Source organism: Rhinatrema bivittatum, chromosome 2, assembly GCF_901001135.1.
Source record: "Rhinatrema bivittatum chromosome 2, aRhiBiv1.1, whole genome shotgun sequence".
Taxonomy (NCBI): domain Eukaryota; kingdom Metazoa; phylum Chordata; class Amphibia; order Gymnophiona; family Rhinatrematidae; genus Rhinatrema; species Rhinatrema bivittatum.
Window position 1 is genome coordinate 451,499,215 of NC_042616.1, and position 19,617 is coordinate 451,518,831.

At 47.4% G+C, this 19,617-nt stretch overlaps 1 protein-coding gene across 2 annotated transcripts in view; it reads left to right on the plus strand.

The window, feature by feature from the left end:
* The window catches only part of TTC26 (tetratricopeptide repeat domain 26), a 258,672-nt gene that overhangs the window by 167,989 nt on the left and 71,066 nt on the right, over positions 1-19,617 (plus strand). For both annotated transcript variants that reach the window (XM_029590355.1, XM_029590356.1), the window contains one exon: positions 4,456-4,519. In XM_029590355.1, the coding sequence (XP_029446215.1) occupies positions 4,456-4,519 (64 nt within the window). The remainder of the gene's footprint in view (positions 1-4,455; positions 4,520-19,617) is intronic.

Genomic DNA, 19,617 nt, shown 5'->3' on the forward strand with positions numbered 1-19,617 from the left:
AAGCTGGAGGGGATTAGTGAAGAGAGTGGGTCTCTTTTTTTCTGTGCCTTGGATGTCAAGTGGCATTAGAATAGGTAGTTGTAGTTTTCTGGCTCTTTCAGGTAGTCTGATCGATTGTTTATACTTTATGATGGAGATAAACAAAGGGATCAGACAAAGCGGGCAGCTATAGCTCAGATGCCGACATTTCTTTCTCTAAGTAACTTAGAGCGCATTCCACTGGACTTCGGTGGAATCGTCTGCAGAGAGTTGGTTATTTTCTCCAGCTAAGATTTCTTGGGCAGCACAGGGATATTCCTTGCACTCCTTCCCAAGCATTGTTGCTTGGACATTCGAGCTCTGTAGGGCATAGCCTTCGTGTGTGTGATCTTGTCTGCACCGCAGGCAGCCTCCTGCCCTGTTTGGGAGTAGCTTTGGTACATCCCACTTGTATTGGCTGACCTGCCTGACTGCAGAGGAAGGAGAAATTACTACTTACCTGATAATTTCCTTTCCTCTAAGAAAGGCAGGTCAATCCATAACCTGCTCTCGGCTGCCTACTTGCTTTTCGTTCATCCTTTCTTGCAGATGATGCAGACTGTTATTCTGTTCATTCTTTGAAGGACTGGTAAGTGACATAACCAGCTCCTGAGATTAGTGCATGTTAATGCTTTTGGCTGAGCTCTGTGTAACCAATTGAGTGGAAACATGACTGGTTGACTGTTAATAATCATGTTCTCGTAAATCCAATTTGTCCACAGTTTGGCTTTTTCAGAGAATACTGGCGAGCTGATGTCAGGGTATGGCTATATATCCGTAACATCAGCTTTTACTCCTGTCTCCATCTGCTGGTAGAAGTGCATAACCCACTTGTGTGGATTGACCTGCCTTCCTTAGAGGAAAAGAATTATCAGGTAAGTAGTAATTTCTCCTTTCAGACAGTAAAATTGGCAAACAGTCTTAAAGAGTCTTTTTAAATAGAGCTTCAACTCCCATCATCCTCTTACTGAGTTGCAACAAACAAAAAATATATATATATAACGCTATTATTTGCAACCCTCAGCTAGGGAGTTCCCAATTGTGGGGATGGCTTTGTCCTGCTTGTCCACAGAGAAAGCAAAATTGCTTACCCATAACAGAAGTTCCCTTTGAACATAGGACAAACCATCCACACAATCTCATTCTTCTCTCCTGTAGCTGAAGCACAGCTAGGAGCGGGACTGAGGAGGCTTATGGGGCAATGGCAGCATGGGAATTTTTGCTCATGCTCATAAGGCTTAATGCTTTCCGAGCTTTAAGAAGAGCAAATTTTTACCATATTGGCTTTGTCGTTGATGTTATCTCATATGTGTGTTTTGTCATGCTGTTGGAAAACACCTGTTATAGATAGGTAATTTTTCTAAACCTTGGATGTTTCCCATCTGGCTTTATTGATTTATCTATTTTTAGTTTTGCTAGCTCTTTGTAAATACAGTCTTCTGAAAATTGTTTGAGATCTACCTTACTTCATTCCTTATTTGGGGCACTTTTCTGTGAACCTACTTCCAAGTCCTCCTTCAGTGAACATTGAACAGAAATATTTGTTAAGCCTGGGATCATTGTAAACAAACAAACTCAGATTAGTAGATAGAATATTGCATCTCCTTTTTCTATGCACAGGCAGGTCTGACTCTGGAAGGGCATCTCAAGGCTCATAATGTTAAAACCATGACTTATCAGTAGCCCATCATATAGATCATCTTCCATTGAGATATGCCAGGTTGCAATGTGGATTTCTGTACACACTTCCACATCTCTCTGTTTAGAGACTGACTGCTGATATGACTGTAAGTTTGGTCAATCTGTTCTCCAAGACCTTTTTGAGAGGTACAACTTAACTTCGCCCCACGTTGGGCCTCTTTTTATTTCAGGTTGTCTTCCTAAAAAAAAAAAAATGTACAAAATATTTGTAGAGATCTTTCCTCTTAAAAGCATGTTTACTGCCCATTGGCATCTAGTTGATTCTTGACTTGTCCCTTTTTTGTTGGAAAGCAACTCTTAACTAGGGAGCTCCAGTTGTGTGACTGATCATCTTGCTTGTCCCTCTGAGAAAACAGAGTTGATTACCTGTTATGGGTATTCTCCGTACACAACAGGATAATCAGCCACCCATAGCCTCCTGCCTCCCCTTCCGTTGGCTTCTCTCTTAAGCTATATATAAGACTGAAGAAGTCTTAGTATGTCCCAGTGATTTCATTAATGTCATAATGCCGCTGTACTGGGTGCAGTTCTGGGCACCACATCTCAAAAAGGATATAGTTGCACTAGAAAAGGTGCAGAGAAGACTGACCAAAATGATAAAGGGAATGGAAGGGCTCCCCTATGAGGAAAGGCTAAACATTTTCAGGCTGATCAGCTTGGAGGAGAGAAAGCTGAGGGGGGATATGATAGAGGTCTATAAAATATAAAATGGGTAAATGTGAAACAGTTATTTACTCCTTCAGGTAATACAAGGACTAGGGGCCTTCCATGAAATTAGCAAATAGCACATTTAAAACAAATTGGAGAAAATTCTTTCACTCAATCCACAATTAAGCTCTGGAATTTATTGCCAGAGGATGTGGTAAAGACAGTGTAGCTGGGTTTGAACAAACTCCTGGAGGAGAAATCCATAAATTGTTATTAATCAAGTTGTCTTAGGGAATAGCATTAATAGCATGGGAATTACAGTATTTAATGTTTGGGTACTTGCCAGGTACTTGTGTCCTGAATTGTCCACGTTGGAAACAAGATGCTGGGTCTGACCCAGTATGGCAACTTCTTATGTTCTTAAGTCTATGTGGTGGCGACAGCTGTGTAAGAAGTCCCAAACATGCCCAGAAAAGCCTTCTAGGCTTTTCCACACAGTTGTAGAAACACTCTATTTTTGTGCTCTTGGCGGATGTCACCCACTTGTGTGGCTGATTATCCTGCTACTTAGGGAGAACATCCATTAGTTGGTTTTATTTTGGCTATATATGACAAACCTAGCTTTCATCTGTACAATGGCCAAACACTTATCCATATTGTAATTTACATGACTACATGTCTGCATGGACTTTACCTCTCCTGTTTTTTCTAATGACACTTTGGAAACAGGACATTTTTCATATAGTTTGGTCCCAAAATTATATACAACCAGGCTTTTCTGTGCATGTTTGGAACTACTTACACAGCTTTTGCCACCACACAGACTTAAGAACATAAGAAGCTGTCATACTGGGTCAGACCGAGGGTCCATCAAGCCCAGCATCCTGTTTCCACCAGTAGTCAATCCAAGATACAAGTACCTGGCAAGTACCCAAACATTAAATACTGTAAATCCCATGCTGTTAATGCCGATAATAATCAGTGGCAATTCCCTAAGTCATCTTGATTAATAGCAGTTTATGGACTTCTCCAGGTGTTTGTCCAAAATTTTTTTAAACCCAGCTACTCTAACCACATCCTCTGGTAATGATTTCCAGAGTTTAATTGTATGTTGAGTGAAAAAGAATTTTCTCTGATTTATTTTAAATGTGCTACTTGCTAATTTCATGGACTATCCCTAGTCCTTGTATTATCTGAGAGAAAAAAATAACCCACCCTTCCCCCCAACAGCACACCTGATCCCTCTAACATCTCCCCTCTGCCTTCCTCTTCTCCCACTAGGATACTACCTCTCCTTGCCTGCATTCCTCTCTTCTTTCCCCCCACCAGCATACCCCCTGCCCCCTGTGCCCTTCCCCAACAGTCTATATCTCTCCTCTGCTTCCCCTATTCCCCACTAACATATCTGGTTCCCTTGTGTTCTCGTCTTCCTCCCTCTTCCCCTGCCATACCCAATTCCTCAGATTTTTTTTTTCTGGTTTGTCCCTGCTACAGTCACTTCTCTGTCCTGGCGATGATGCCAGAATGGTGATGTGAGCCACCAATCCCTGCTATAGTAGCGGTGTGGGTATGGTGGTGTGAGCCACACAGGAAACAAGATAATATGGCTTAAGTTTCTTTTTCCTGACTAGCCATTGTTACACGTCTCCATCCCACCCTATCTTTGCGCCTGTGTAGTACCACCCTTCCTAATGTAAAGACTGGGCGGGGGGACGGGGGGGGGGGACGACTTACCTCTGATGTGTGTGAGTTTTTTTCAAAATGGAAAAAAAAGTGAAACCTGTTCATGGACCAGAACAATGACCTTGGTGGGCTGGATTTGGCCCCTGCTGAAGAGCAAGTCCATAAATTAAAAAAAAAATTCTTACATGCCAGGAAAATGGTAAGATTGAGATTGAAGGAGGTGTTATGATTGGCTAGTGGCAGTAGAGGATTTGACAGGCAATGTCGAGGTGGCAGGTTTGAAAGTGATGGAGGTGGAGGATTTTGGTGGTAATTTTGAAGGGTTGAGGTCTGAGAAGATGACTTGGGGGTGTATTTGATTTTTTTTAATTCTCTCATCAGGCTATTTATCTGCTTGCCTTTTAGAGGGACCATGTAAAAATTGCACAGCAATTCTTCCAGCTGGTCGGAGGCTCAGCCAGTGAATGTGGTAAGTCAATAATCAATTAAATACCACTGATGTTTCAGAAGGACCATTATATATGATCCTTTTTATTTCCTTATAATTAGGGACCTTCATTTTCAGTTTTTATTTTTCTTGGGAATTTCAGTGTTATGGGGAAACAGTGGAAAAATGACTTTTCTGAGGATTTTTATCCTGCTTTTACAATAAAGTAATTTTTCCACTTTTTTTTATTATAAAAATAAAATTGAAATTCCTAGGAAATATAAAATAAAAACTGAAAACGAAGGTCCCTACTTGTGATATAACATTCAGTGAACCTTCATGTGTTAAAATGTTTTCTCCATATACAAGCAAGGACAAATTCTGCCACACAAGTCAGCACCAAGAGGGAAGTGCTCTCTCAGAGCTCAGAAAAATTAGGTCTTTCTGAACATGCATGGGAGTTGCCATACAGCCGCTCCATGCTAGTCTCCATGCTAGTCTCCTTAATCTGATTTCTTCTGCTGAAGCAAACAGATATGATTTTGCTCTCTGTGCAGCTTGCATTTTTCACATTTTTTTTTGTTACGTGTGCTAATTCTTTAGTTCTTGGTTATTTTTGTTCTTTTGAGTCTCAAAAAAAAAACCCCAACAACTTTTTTCCTGTTTTCAATGTCTGACAGAAGATCCTTCAAGCTCTGCCCTATCTGCAGACAATAGATGTCCTCTGCAGATTTGCTTGACATTGTGTCTACTGTTTGGGCCCCTTTCATGATAATAGCAATTCCCTGTACGTACCTGGATCAGTCCAGACCCTGGGTTATGTCACCAATCCAGCAGAGGGAGGCAGAGAAAACATTCTAATGACTCTGACGTATACCCTGGAGCACCACCTGCAGCCAATCAGTACTGACCAGTATTTCTCTGTCTCCCAGCAGAGGTGGACGTTCCTAACCCCTGCAGTCTGTGGTAGTTTGCATTTTTTAGTCAGGTAGTTTAAGAGTTAATTTTTTGCAGACTTTCTTTTTCTTTTGAAGACAGCCTGTTCTTTTCACTTAAATTATTTAAATAAATAAATAAATAAATAAAGGTTTTATTTTTCTTCACAGCCATTTCACTGCCTCCCAGGAGGTTGCCAAGTCCTGGGAGGACTATCCCTCCTGGTTTTTGAGGCTGCCGGAGTTGGGGAGGTTTTGAACCCAGCAACCACTCCTGGCAGAGGTGATACCGGGGGGCCCGGCTCACTCACCCTACTTGGAGCAGCTCCTGGAGGCCGTGGCGTTTCGGTCAGGTAAAAAATAAAAATAAAAATAATTTTTCACAGCTGAATCGTTGTTTACTTACCTTTTGGTGTTCGGTGGGCCCGTGCCTTTGTTTTTCGCTGCGGTTTCTTTTAGTTTTTCTTTTAGTTTTTTAGTGTATTTCATACTTTTTATTTTGCGCCATTTTTTCTTTATAATGCCGCGAGGCGTGGCCTGCCGCGCTTGTGGAGATGAGCGTGCGCGTCTCTCCAGGGAGAGTCTCTGTTCATCGTGTCTTCCTGGGGGGGAAGGCTCATCAAGTTTGCCGAAAACAAAAGGGACTCGGCCACTTTGCGCGGCCCCAAAACCTCGGCCCAGCTGCTCTCCTGCCCCGGACTCATTTCGCTGCAGTGCTGGAACTGAGGCACTCCTGTCTACTCTGAGAGTGGCAACACAACAAGCTATTCAGGGTGCTTATGACCCATTGCCGCAGCCGGCGGTCCCTGGGGGGGACAAGCCGCGTGAAACAGGGCCATATTTATCGGCTGAAAGCCTGGAGGAGATTTCAGATTCTTCTTCCTCTTCTCCTGCCTTTTCAGGGGATTTTCTTCATTTTCTTCACAAAGCTTACAAATCTAAGAAATTTCATAAGAGACATGAGTCTCTCATCTGAACAGAGGTTAAAGTCACGTTCCTCTAAAAGGGCTAGTTCCATGGATTTGGGAGTGGGATCAGCTCCGAAGCATCCCCTTCACCCGGGGTCCGGATCATACAATTTTTTCTTCTTCAGATGATTCTGAGCATGGCTCTTTACCTATCCCGGACAAGTCCTTGCTGGAGGGGGATTTAAATGAAGACCCTGCTTTGAGTATTAGTTCAGACCCTCATGTTGCGGATGGGGATGACTCCAAAGTAGTCCGCCTGTTTAGAAGAGAGGAACTTAGTCCCTTAATTCCAGCAATTTTACTGGAATTGGGTCTCGAGGCTCCAGTGAAGGATTCTCGGATGGGTGGCGTTGACCCAGTGTTGCTTGGCCTTAAAGTTCCCACAACATCATTTCCTTCTCATCTTTCTCTCACTGACCTTATATACCGGGAGTGGGATACTCCTGAGTTGGGGCTTAAGGTAGCACGAGCTATGGAAAAATTGTATCCATTACCCGAGGAAGCTTTGGAAATTTGAAAATTTCCTAAGGTGGATGCCGCTGTTTCAGCCGTCACTAAGAAAACAACTATTCCAGTAACTGGGGCTATGGCTCTTAAAGATCTTCAAGATCGTAAGCTGGAGGTTCAGCTTAAGCGAATTTTTGAGGTTTCTGCTCTTGGTGTGCGGGCGGCCATGTGTAGTAGCTTGGCTTTGCGAGCTGGACTAAGATGGGTCCAGGCTTTACAAAACAATTCTTCCCTCTCTGAAGAGGAAGTTGCTCAGGCTGGTAGACTGGAAGCTACAGTTGCTTATAGTGCAGATGCTTTATATGATCTCATTAGGACCCCGGCTCACTCTATCGTTGCTTCTGTATCGGCCCACAGACTTCTCTGGTTGAGGAATTGGTCCACAGACGCATCCTCCAAAGCTCAATTAGGGGCTTTACCCTTTAAGGGAAAATTATTATTTGGTAAGGAATTGGAAGATTTAATTTTGTCCCTAGGGGAAAATAAGATTCACAAATTGCCAGAGGACTGTCCTAGACCTAGAAGCTCTTTTTCATCTCGCTCTCATTTTCGGTCTAACAGAAGATTTCGTTCTTCTCATCCGTCGGCTCCTCCAGCTAAACAGTCTTCAGGTAGACAACAGAATTGGTCTCAGTCCTTTCGTGGCCGCCGCTTTGGTAGACCTGGAACTTCCCAAGTCTCAAGAGGCACAAAGTCTGTCCAATGAGATAAGGCCGGTCTTTTCTCCGGTTCCTGTCATAGGGGGCAGGATGTCTCTGTACGGAGAATGGGCCAGATGTACGTCGGATCAATGGGTTCTATCCAAGACTCGCTACAGCGTTTAAGCGACCTAGGGAGCTATAGTTCCAGTTCCAACATCGGAAAGGTCGTTATTCAATTTTCTTCGTCGTTCCCAAAAAGGAAGGAACCTTTCGTCCCATTCTCGATCTCAAAAGGGTCAACCATTGTCTAAGGATTCCATAGTTCCGGATGGAGACTCTTCAGTCTGTCATAGCTTCGGTTCACAGAGGAGAATTTCTAGCATCTCTCGACTTCACCGAAGCTTATCTTCATATCGGCATTCGATCCGATCATCAGAAGTTTCTCAAGTTTTTCATTCTAGGGCAACATTATCAATTCAGGGCTCTCCCGTTCGGATTAGCCACAGCTCCCAGAACATTTACCAAGATAATGATTGTGGTGGCCGCTCAACTCAGGAAGGAGGGCCTGTTGGTCCATCCGTACCTGGACGACTGGTTGATTCGAGCGAAGTCGGAATCTCTTTGTTATTATACAATCAACAGGGTAATCAGTGTTTTGCAGTCTCTAGGCTGGGTGATCAACGAAGACAAGAGTCACCTATTACCTTCCCAATCTCTGGAGTTTTTGGGTGCACGGTTCGACACTCTCTTCAAGGGATAGTGTTCCTTCCGGAGCATCGCCTTCTCAAGTTCAATCACAAATTTGAAACTTACAGTCTATTCCTATTTCTTGTGTGCGGGATTACTTGATAGTTTTAGGTTCAATGACCTCTACTCTGGAGTTGGTTCCCTGGGCCTTTGCGCACATGAGACCACTTCAGTCTGCATTGGTTTCACGTTGGAATCCGGTTTCGGAACTATACCACCTTCCCCTTCCTCTTACAGAGGCAGCTCATTCCAGCCTAGATTGGTGGTTACAGACAGCGAATCTGCAACAACGTGTACCGCTAGAGATTCCGGAATGGACTGTGGTCACTACCGATGCCAGTCTTTCAGGCTGGGGAGCAGTATGTCAGAATACATCTGTTCAGGGTTAGTGGTCCGAAGAGGAAGCGCAGTAGTCAATCAATCTTTTAGAGACCAGAACGGTTCGTTTAGCCTTAATCGCTCTTCAACCTCTCCTTTGTGGGAAGTCAGTATGGGTTCTTTCCGACAATGCGACCACTGTAGCGTACATCAACGGTCAGTGAGGAACCCGAAGCTTCCTGGTAGCTCAGGAAGCACAACAGCTGATCGCCTGGGCGATCAGCTGTTGTGCAACATCTGCTCAGCATCTGCAACATCTGTTCAGCATCGCAGCCTCACACATTGCCGGGGTGGACAACATTCAAGCCGACTTTCTCAGTCAGCATCATCTCGACCCAGGCGAGTGGGAACTGTGCGAGGAAGCCTATTAAATGATATGCAACAGATGGTCCACTCCAGCAATGGATCTCATGGCCACATTTCAGAATGCCAAAGCCCCTCTGTTCTTCAGCTGCAGGAGGGAAAGAGGAGCGGAAGGAGTAGAAGCTCTAGTACTTACTTGGCCAAGGGATGTTCTTCTCTACGTGTTCCCTCCCTGGCCTCTGATCGGCAAGGTTCTGCGTCGGATAGAAGTTCAACAAGTCGATGTTGTCTTAGTGGCTCCGGAGTGGCCACGCCATCCGTGGTTCGCGGACCTGGTCAGACTAGCACTGGACGGTCCCCTTCGATTTCGAGATTTTCCGTGCCTTCTGTCTCAGGGTCCGGTTTGTTTGGAAGAGGTCGAACGCTTCTCTCTAGCGGCATGGCTTATGAGAGGCGTCGGTTAAAGAATAAAGGTTATTCAGATGCTGTAGTGACTACTTTATTGCGTTCTAGAAAACCTTCTACATCTTTGGCTTATGCAAGGGTGTGGAAGGTTTTTTAATCTTGGTGTAATGAGCATCAAGTAGATCCAGTTCACTCTTCTGGATCCAATATTTTATCTTTTTTACAAGATGGATTAGCCAAGGGTTTGTCCTGTAGTTCCTTACGGGTACAAGTGGCAGCGCTTGGATGTTTTCGTGGTAAGGTTCAGGGATTATCCTTGGCTGCGCATCCGGATGTAGCGCGTTTTCTCAAAGGTGTGTAACATCTACGACCTCCATTTCGGAATCCTTGTCCTGCTTGGAGTTTGAATTTGGTTCTTAGGGCTCTGTGTTCGGCTGCCTTTGAACCCCTTAATCATGCGACTTTGAAGGATCTCACATTGAAGGGTTGAGAGCTCATTCTACTAGGTCACAGGCTTCCTCTTGGGCAGAATGTCAATTTGTTTCTCCTTAGGAGATTTGTAAAGCAGCGACATGGAAGTCGTTGCATACTTTTGCTCGTCATTACCGCTTGGATGTTCACGCTCCAAGTTCGGCAGCCTTCGGAGAGAGTGTTCTTCGAGCGGGACTCTCTGGGTCCCACCCTAATTGAATCAGCTCTGGTACATCCCAGGGTCTGGACTGATCCAGGTACGTACAGGGAAAGGAAAATTGGTTCTTACCTGCTAATTTTCATTCCTGTAGTACCATGGATCAGTCCAGACGCCCACCCTTTATGTCTGTGTATTATATTTATCTTTTTGGAGAGTCCGCTCGTTCACTGTTTGGGTGATTAAACCACCTTTTCATGCTGTCTATTTTTCTTAATATTTTCTTGTTTATTCCCAAGAATTTTTTGGGGGGATTCTGCTTCCATTTAGGATTTGTGAGTTGGAAATTCGTTCTCCTGTTTAGATAGCTACCGTATTTTTCGCTCCATAAGACGCACTTTTTTTCCCCCAAAGGTGGGGGGAAAATGTATGTGCGTCTTATGGAGCGAATATAAAAAAAAAACCAAACAAAAATCTAACAAACACCCCCCCCCCCCCCGACTCCCCCAAGACCTGCCGACTTAATTTCCTACAACCCCCCCCCCCCCCAAGACCTGACAAATTAATTTCCTGCAACCCCCCACCCTCCTGACCCCCCCAAGACCTGCCAAACGTCCCTGGTGGTCCAGCGGGGGTCCGGGAATGATCTCCTGGGCGTGGGCCGTCGGCTGCCAGTAAACAAAATGGCGCCGACGGCCCTATGCCCTCACTATGTCACTGAGACCGACCGCTGCTATTGGTCGGTCTCAGTGACATAGTGAGGGCATAGGGCCGTCGGCGCCATTTTGTTTACTGGCAGCCGACGGCCCTATGCCCTCACTATGTCACTGAGACCGATCGCTGCTATTGGTCGGTCTCAGTGACATAGTGAGGGCATAGGGCCGTCGGCTGCCAGTAAACAAAATGGCGCCGACGGCCCTATGCCCTCACTATGTCACTGAGACCGACCAATAGCAGCGGTCGGTCTCAGTGACATAGTGAGGGCATAGGGCCGTCGGCGCCATTTTGTTTACTGGCAGCCGACGGCTCACGCCCAGGAGATCGTTCCCGGACCGCTCCTGGACCCCCGCTGGACCACCAGGGACGTTTGGCAGGTCTTGGGGGGGTCAGGAGGGTGGGGGTTTGCAGGAAATTAATTCGGCAGGTCTTGGGGGGGTCAGGAGGGTGGGGGGTTGCAGGAAATTAATTCGGCAGGTCTTGGGGGGGTCAGGGGGGTGGAGGTTGTTAATTTAAAGGGTTGGGATGGGGGGGGGGTGGTTTTGGGGGTTCCCACAGAAAGAAAAATTTTCTGATCTGGGGAGTGGACCGAAATGGCCCTCCCCAGACCCGAAAACAAAATGGGGAGAAAAAAAAAAACTATGCACTCCCCTAATTTGCTCCATAAGACGCCCAGACGCAGAGCCGGTTTAGCACAATTTTTTTTTTTTAAAATTTTCCCCCTCTGAATCCTAGGTGCGTCTTATGGTCAGGTGCGTCTTATGGAGCGAAAAATACGGTAGTTAATATGTTAGTAGTTAAATTTCTGCTTTGATACTGGTCAATACTGATTGGCTGCAGGTGGTGCTCCAGGGTATACGTCAGAGTCATTAGAATGTTTTCGCTGCCTCCCTCTGCTGGATTGGTGATATAACCCAGGGTCTGGACTGATCCATGGTACTACAGGAACGAAAATTAGCAGGTAAGAACCAATTTTCCTTTGTGAGGCTTGTGGAAAGATGTTACCAAGAGTTCTTAAATTTCATGAATATAAGTTAAAATATGACACTCCTTCTCTGAAGAAAAGAGCCAAATCTTTAGACAGACCAGAACCTAAAAAAAAACCCAATAGAGATTTGTCTCCTAAGAGGAGTTAAGAAATTTTTACCTCCCAAGCCAGCCACCCATAGGTAAGAAAGGAGTTACCTTCGACACATAAGTTTCACCACTGCATAGACAAATCGCTGATGTGCAGGACATTAGAACTCATTTGCCACTGACTCCCTTCATCTCGGTGCAAAAAACTTCAGTGCCATCTACATCAACTTCATCAGTGCCAATACTTTTAGAGTCAACATCTTTTTTAGCACCAAAAATACTAAAGTCAGATTCTGCATCAATTCTTGATCCTGAATCTGACTTATCCTCCACAACTCATCACTGTAAAGAAAAGATCCATGCTTTAGTATAGAAGATATGGCTAGAGTTTGTGCATAGTTACATGAAAGAAATTATATCATCTATGTCTCAATCTTTGGAAAACCCAGTGTTTGAAATTACCTCTCAGATTGAATCACAATCTTCCATGTGTCCATATCAAAAGCCTTGAGATGTGCCTTTGAAGACACTCCAGTCACTAGTAACACAAAGTCTGTATCTCCACTTCATCTGAACATTGATTCAGAAAATGATTCACTCTCCTTTCATAGTGTGTTCTCCTAAGATTCATCCGATGATTCTCCAGGATTGCTTCCAGAATTGTTCTGTTACATTTGGCAGTCCGCAAACTGCTCCCATGACCCACTGCACTAACCTCCCCGGCTGGTTCGTCTCGATGCAACCCAATTCCTCTGGCTGTCCAAGCAGCAGGATGCCATTCTCTGATGCGGCAAGGTGCCACAGGCTCACTACGTGGCAGGACGCCGCAGGCCCCAACCTCCTACACTCTTCTTTAGGCGCACGCATGCCTGTCATCACTATATTTAAAAGGTCCAAGGTAGAAAAAGCCCCGCAGCACCTCCTGATGACCTCACACTCTCCTCCCTCCAGGTAAAGCCAATTTCACCTCAGCCCAAGAGTCCACAGATACAAGTTTACTGATGCATTGTGCTCCGTGGACTTGTCTTTGCTCCAAGCCATTGTTAGGATAGCCTGTAGGCTGCAGGACCAGCAGGGAGCTCTTGGTGACAGCGATGGCCGCCTTACCATGCAGCTGGAAGCCCTGACCACTCCTGCGGCCCCACCTCTGCCTATACTAGCGCCGCCACCTCCTTTAGTGCCCAGTTAGCCAGTCCCTCATCTTCCAGCTGCAGCCTGATATACTGGAGTTTTCTTAATCACTGCAGAATACACTTCTAGTTACAGGCTCCATTATTCCTAACCATCAAACTAAGACCGTGTACATCCTTTCGTTACTCAATGGAACAGCACTGGCCTGGGCTTCTCCCATCTGGGAGCAAGGGGATCCCATCTTGCTCAGCCTTCAACAGTTTGAGGAGCAGTTTCACATTGTCTTTGAGAAGGCAGGTTATGCAGCAGTAATGGCCTTGTTGCGTCCGTCGGTCTCAGACGGCTTCGACCTCTGTGCCTCACCTTTCTTCCTCTCTCTCCTCAAGCCTTGGGAAGATGGCTGCTGCCGCATCTTCCTGCCGCTCTCTCCGGCGTCTCCGGAACGGCGACAGTGTATGCAATGGATTTCCTAAGGGCCTCCTAGGGTGTGCGTGCGCACGCCACCCATATCTTTATCCATGTCATGGCGGGAACCTCGGGGGCGTCCCCTCTGAGTGATGTCACGACATCTGGGTATTTAGCCTGTCCTTCGTTTGCTAACAAACTGAGTTAGCAAGGATTCCCTGTACGTACCAGGATCAGTCCGGACTGCTGGGTTATGCCTCCCTTCCAGAGATGGAGTCAGAGAAAAGCTGAAAAGCACCTCCCATATAACCAGGGGTGCCACCTGTGATCCCTCAGTGTTTTCTCTGACTCCAGCAGATTGAGAGGCATAACCTGCGGTCCTGATCTCAAAATTCCTGAGGCTTTGCCCCATCAGGTTTGAATTTCTTAAAAGTAAAAAAGAATATATATATATATTTAGAACTTTTGACTGTATCATTTAAAAAAAAAAAAAAAAACAACCAAAAAAAAAAAACAGGGTATTGGTTTTCTGTTTCCTTCTGATCTTTTTCATAAGTTTTTTTTGCAGCAGCCAGCCAGGGGCAGGCAAGGCAGAGCATTGCCCTACAGCCAATTCCCGGAATAGTCACAGCAATAGCCCGGTGAGAAGAGGGGGAAGATTTACCGGTGAGCCGGTCACTCTCCCCCTCCCTCAGAGATGTTTTAATTCCTCTGTCATCCCCCCCTACCGTTGCCGTCTCCCGTGGGCTGAGTAGTTTAAAAAAAAAAAAAAGAATAAAAAGTAAATTCTGTTTTTAGCACTTTATTTATTTATTAGTTAGAGTCCTTACCTCAGCCGTGCCTGCCTACAGTCTCCCGGGTCTCCGGAGGGGGTGGAGCTTCCACCCGGCTGCCAGCGATGCCGAAGGGGATGGCGTGTAATTCTTGTGGAAAGCCAGGGCTCCGGCTCTCCCGCGAAGGCCTCTGCTCCCGGTGTCTCCCAGTGGGCAAGGGGCCTTTGCAACGACCAGATTCGGCGCAGGGGGCGGCCATTTCGCGGCGAAAAAAATCACGCAGCGCGCACAAGGCTGAGGGGTAGAGGCCTGGCTCGCTCCCGATTAGCGCGGGAGCGGCGGCCATCTTGTCGGTCTCAGACGGGGACGCTGATTTCTCTGAGGAGGGAGAGGATCTCCCTCCTCCTCTGTCCCCGCCGGCTCTAAGTCCGCACAGGCCGCAAGGTTTGTCTTCGGAAACAGCTCCTCCTCCATCCAATCCCCCGGGGGGGGGGGGGTGGCCCTTAAAGCGGCTGCACCCATTTTCTTCAAAATTTATTTTATTACTACGTAAGGCGTATATGGAGGCGGAGACTGTGGGATTCCCAGTCTCCTAGCCCAGCTAAGATCCCGAAGGATTCCATGGGCCAGGAAAAGGCGGATTCCCACTTCCCTTCCTTTAACCCGGGGGATAGGCTGCCTGACCCGGTGACCCTGGGGGATCCAGGGTCTCAGGATACATTCTCTCACGATATGGGCAATAAGGGGGACAATGCCACCCAGGTAGAGGGGGATGACCCCCAGGTCCTCTGTCTGTTCCGACGGGAAGAGCTGGATCCCTTGATCTTGCACGTACTTCAGGAACTGGAACTTCCGCTTTCACAGGAAACGTCAGATTTATCTATGGGAGATTCAGCTTTAGCGGGGCTTCGCGCCCCACCGCAGACTTTTCCTTTTCACCCGAAGCTGTTCCAGATTGTATCCCATGAGTGGGAGACCCTGGAGGCCTCTTTGAGGGTTACCAGAGCCATGGACAAACTATATCCACTTCCTAATGATTCGCTTGACCTCCTTAAAGTTCCGAAGGTAAATTTGGCGGTCACGGCTATAGCCAAGCATACTACTGTTCCGGTGACTGGAGGCACAGCGCTCAAAGACCTTCAGGATAGGAAGTTGGAAGTGTTGCTCAAGTGCATATTTGAAGTATCCGCCTTAGGGATATGGGCCGCAGTATGCAGTAGCCTTATGCAGCGAGCTTTGCTACGTTGGATTCAGCAAATTTTGACGGCCCAAGACTTTCCCCCAGGGGAGGCTGAACAGGTGGACCGTATGGAATCAGCAGTCGCCTATACGGCAGATGCCCTTTATGATCTTCTACGTACTTCAGCGCGCACTATGTCTTCCGCGGTGTCCGCATGGCATCTATTGTGGCTCCGCAACTGGTCCGCGGATGCCTCGTCTAAATCTCAACTGTGGTCCTTCCCTTTCCAGGGTAAGCTGTTGTTTGGTGATGTGCTGGAACAACTCATAAAAGCCTTGGGAGACAACAAGGTGTATAAGCTGCCAGAGGACAAACCCAGAGTGGCCCGCTCACCGGGTAGCTACAGAGGCCGTTTTAGGGGGTAGCGTTGTTTCCAGTCTGGTAGGGGTGCATCGGGCTACACCCCTAGGCAAACAGCTTCAAGAGCAGTCGTGGTTGTATTCCTTTTGGGGCAGGCGGCCTCAGCGTGCCGGGGCCCATGCCTTCGCACACAACAGCAAACCAGCACAATGAAGGGACGCCAGCCCATTCCTCCATACCGAAGATCGGGGGCCGACTATCACAGTTTCATGAGGAATGGGTCAAAATTACCTCAGACCAGTGGGTACTAGATATTATAAGTCGCGGTTACGCTTTGGATTTTGCTCGTCCCCTATGGGATCTCTTTCTAGTGTCTCCTTGCGGACCGCCCCAGAAGCAGCAAGTGGTCCTTCAGACCTTAGCTTGGTTGAATGTGCCAGTTTCTCGATCAGAACTTCGGACCGGTCGTTACTCCATTTATTTCGTGGTACCCAAGAATGATGGAACTTTTCGACCTATTTTGGACCTCAAACAGGTCAGCAAGGTACTGCGGGTACCTCGTTTTCATATGGAAATGTTGAGATCGGTCATTGCGGAGGTCCACAAAGGCGAGTTTTTGGCTTCTTTGGACCTGATGGAAGCTTACCTTCACATAGGAATCCAAGAACACCATCAGCGGTTTCTGAGATTCATGATCATGGATCAACACTATCAGTTTTGTGCCCTACCCTTTGGGCTGGCGACTGCACCCTGCGTGTTCACCAAGGTGCTGGTGGTGGTGGCAGTAAGCTTACGATGAGAAGGGATTCTAGTACATCCCTACTTGGACGACTGGCTCATTCGAGCGAAGTCGGAGGACCTCCTAAGGGCGGCGGTTTGTTCGGTTGTGTGTTGCCTGCGGTCACTGGGCTGGGTTGTCAATTATGCAAAGAGCCGGTTGATCCCAACCCAGGTGTTAGAATTTTTGGGGGCTCGATTCGATACGGTTGTAGGCAAAGTCTCCTTACCCCTCGATCGCATGGACAGGTTGAAGTCTCAGGTGCGGCGGCTGCTGTCGCTCCCCTCCCCAGTGGTCTGGGACCATTTACAGGTTCTTGGGTTTATGGCATCTACCCTGGAGCTGGTTCCTTGGGCTTTCGCGCATCTGAGACCGTTGCAGAGAGCATTGCTGTCTCGTTGGGATCCCAAGTCAGAAGAGTATCAGATCCCCTTGCCTCTGCTCGAACTTGCCAGATCCAGTCTGGACTGGTGGCTCACTCCGGATCACTTACTGCAAGGGGTAGACCTCGAGAGCCCTCAATGGGTAATTGTAACAACCGATGCCAGCCTCTCCGGTTGGGGGGGCAGTGTGCCAGTCGAGGTCAGCTCAGGGTCTTTGGACTCCGTTACAGGCAAAGTGGTCCATCAACAGGTTGGAGACCAGGGGGGTCCGACTAGCTCTGCAACACTTCTTACCAATGTTGCGCTGCAAAGCGGTGCAGATTCTCTCCGACAGTGCGACCATGGTGGCCTACATAAACAGACAAGGAGGCACTAAAAGTCGTCCCGTGGCCAACGAGGCCGACAAATTGATGAGCTGGGTGGAGCGTCACCTGGACCGGATTGCGGCGTCTCACATAGCCAGGGTCGACAACATTCAGGCGGACTTCCTCAGCCGACAGCAATTGGATCCCGGAGAATGGGAACTGTCGGAAGAAGCATTGCGAATGATCTCTAGATGATGAGGAACCCTCCCGCCTGGACTTGATGGCGACTTGTCTGAACGCAAAGGCAGCTCGTTTCTTCAGTCGCAGAAGGGACCACGGGTCTGAAGGAATGGATGCTCTGGTTCTTCCGTGGCCACCGCACATTCTCCTCTTTGTGTTTCCTCCATGGCCACTAATAGGAAAGATATTGCGTCGCATAGAGTCTCACCAGGGGCCGGTGATTCTAGTGGCTCTGGAGTGGCCACGAAGACCGTGGTTCACCGATCTGATCAATCTAGCGGTGGACGGTCCGATACGCTTCAGTCACCTATCCAACCTTCTAAGGCAGGGTCCAGTATTTTTAGATCAGGCCGATCGATTCTGTCTAGGGGCCTGGCTTATGAGAGGAGGCGGTTAAGAAAAAAGGGTTACTTGGAGGCAGTTATTTCTACTCTTCTGCATGCTAGGAAGACTTCTACTTCTATTACCTACATTCGGGTATGGAAAGTCTTTGATTCTTGGTGTCGCGGGTTGAACTTGTCCCCGCGACGGGCCACTATTGTTCACATCCTGTCATTCTTACAAGACGGCTTACGGAAGGGTTTGTCTTAGAGTTCGCTCAGAGTTCAGGTCTTGGCCTTGGGCAGCCTTCATGGTAAGGTTGATGGTATGTCCATTGCGGCACACCCGGACGTGATACGGTTTTTGAAGGAGGCCAAGCACTTGAAATCACCAGTGTGCACGGTTTGTCCATCCTGGAGTTTGAATTTGGTTCTTCGTTGCCTTTGCGGGCCACCGGGGCACTGCAAAGCCCAAATGGCATGACCAAATACTCAAAGTGTCTGTCACGAGTGTTAGATGTGGTTTTCCATTCATCGCCAGCCTTGTATACACCCGAGATCGAATTTTGAGAATATCTTGGCGCCCTATAGGCAATTAAAGAGTTTTGCTATTAGAGGCAGTGGATAATGGTCCTTCTTAGTAATGGCATTCAGGCCACGGTAGTCTATGCATGGCCTGAGAGATCTGTCTTTCTTTGCAACAAAGAACAACCCAGCCCCTGCTGGAGAAGAGGACAGGATGAATCCGTGTTGCAGATTTTCTTTAATACATGTCAACAATGGCTTGAGTTTCTGCAAGAAAGACAGGAGGGTAAATCCGGCCTTGCGGGGCATAGCTCCTGGAATAAGCTCTATGCCGCAATCATACATGCCATGAGGAGACAAGATCTCAGCACTCTTCTTTGAGAAGACATCCTTGTAGTCTGCATACTGGGAAGGAAGTCCCGTAGGTATGGAAGCCACTGGTACCGGACGGGGAGGTTCCACAGGTTCCAAGTAAGAATGTGTACATCTGTCATCTGAGTGGGCAAGTTGTAACGTGAACCAATCAAGGTGAGGCTGATGTTGGAGCCACAGCAGACCTTGTATGATGGGACGAATTGTTCTGGAGATCACGTGAAGACTGATCTTCTCTAAGTGCAAACGGCTGGTGCGTAAGGCTACAGGCACCATGGTCTGGGTATCCTAGCGTGGAAGTGGATCTCCGTAGACCGAGGAGATAACCAGCAGGGAAGTCATCTGGATCGTGGGAATCAGGAGTTGGTCAACCAGGTCTTGAAAAATGAAGTTTCCCCTGAGCCAGAATCCATAAAGGCCTGGGTAGAGAAACATGTGGAGTCCAGTTCCAGTGTGACCGGCAGGAGGAGTTGGGGAGTCGGTATGCTAAGGCCTATAGTCATCTCTCCAAAGGACCCTAGGCATTGAAATTTCCCAACATCTGTGGGCATTAGGCCAAGAGAAGGCCACGAGCTGCGCAGTAGAGACAGAGGCCTTGTTGTCTGTGCTGAGGCTTTCTTCTGGGGCCAAGTGGCAGTGTCCCAACTGCATCAGTTCCTCAGGAAGAGGAGGAGAATTTAAGTGTGTAGCAGCTGGAGGTGAGAGTGGTTATTGGAATTGGGGTGCCAGCGAGATACTCTTCAATGTCGGATGGGTCTCTTGAGCGCTTTGCTGTAGGCAACAGTCTATTTTGCTGGTTAGATCAATGAGTGCCTTTAGCGAGGTTTAAAGCTCCCGGGCGGCGAGCTAGTCTTTCATCCTCCCGGAGAGGTCTTCCAGGAAGATGATGACCAAGCTGTCCTCTTGCCAATTTAACTCAGAAGCCAGTGTGAAATTCCACCACATATTTGGCCAAGGTTTGGGAGCCTTGACAGAGGTGGAATAGATCAGAGGCCTGTTATGGTCTTGAGGTGTTGGAGTGGATTCTTGGGTACTGCGGTGATGGACACGCCCCATGAGGAG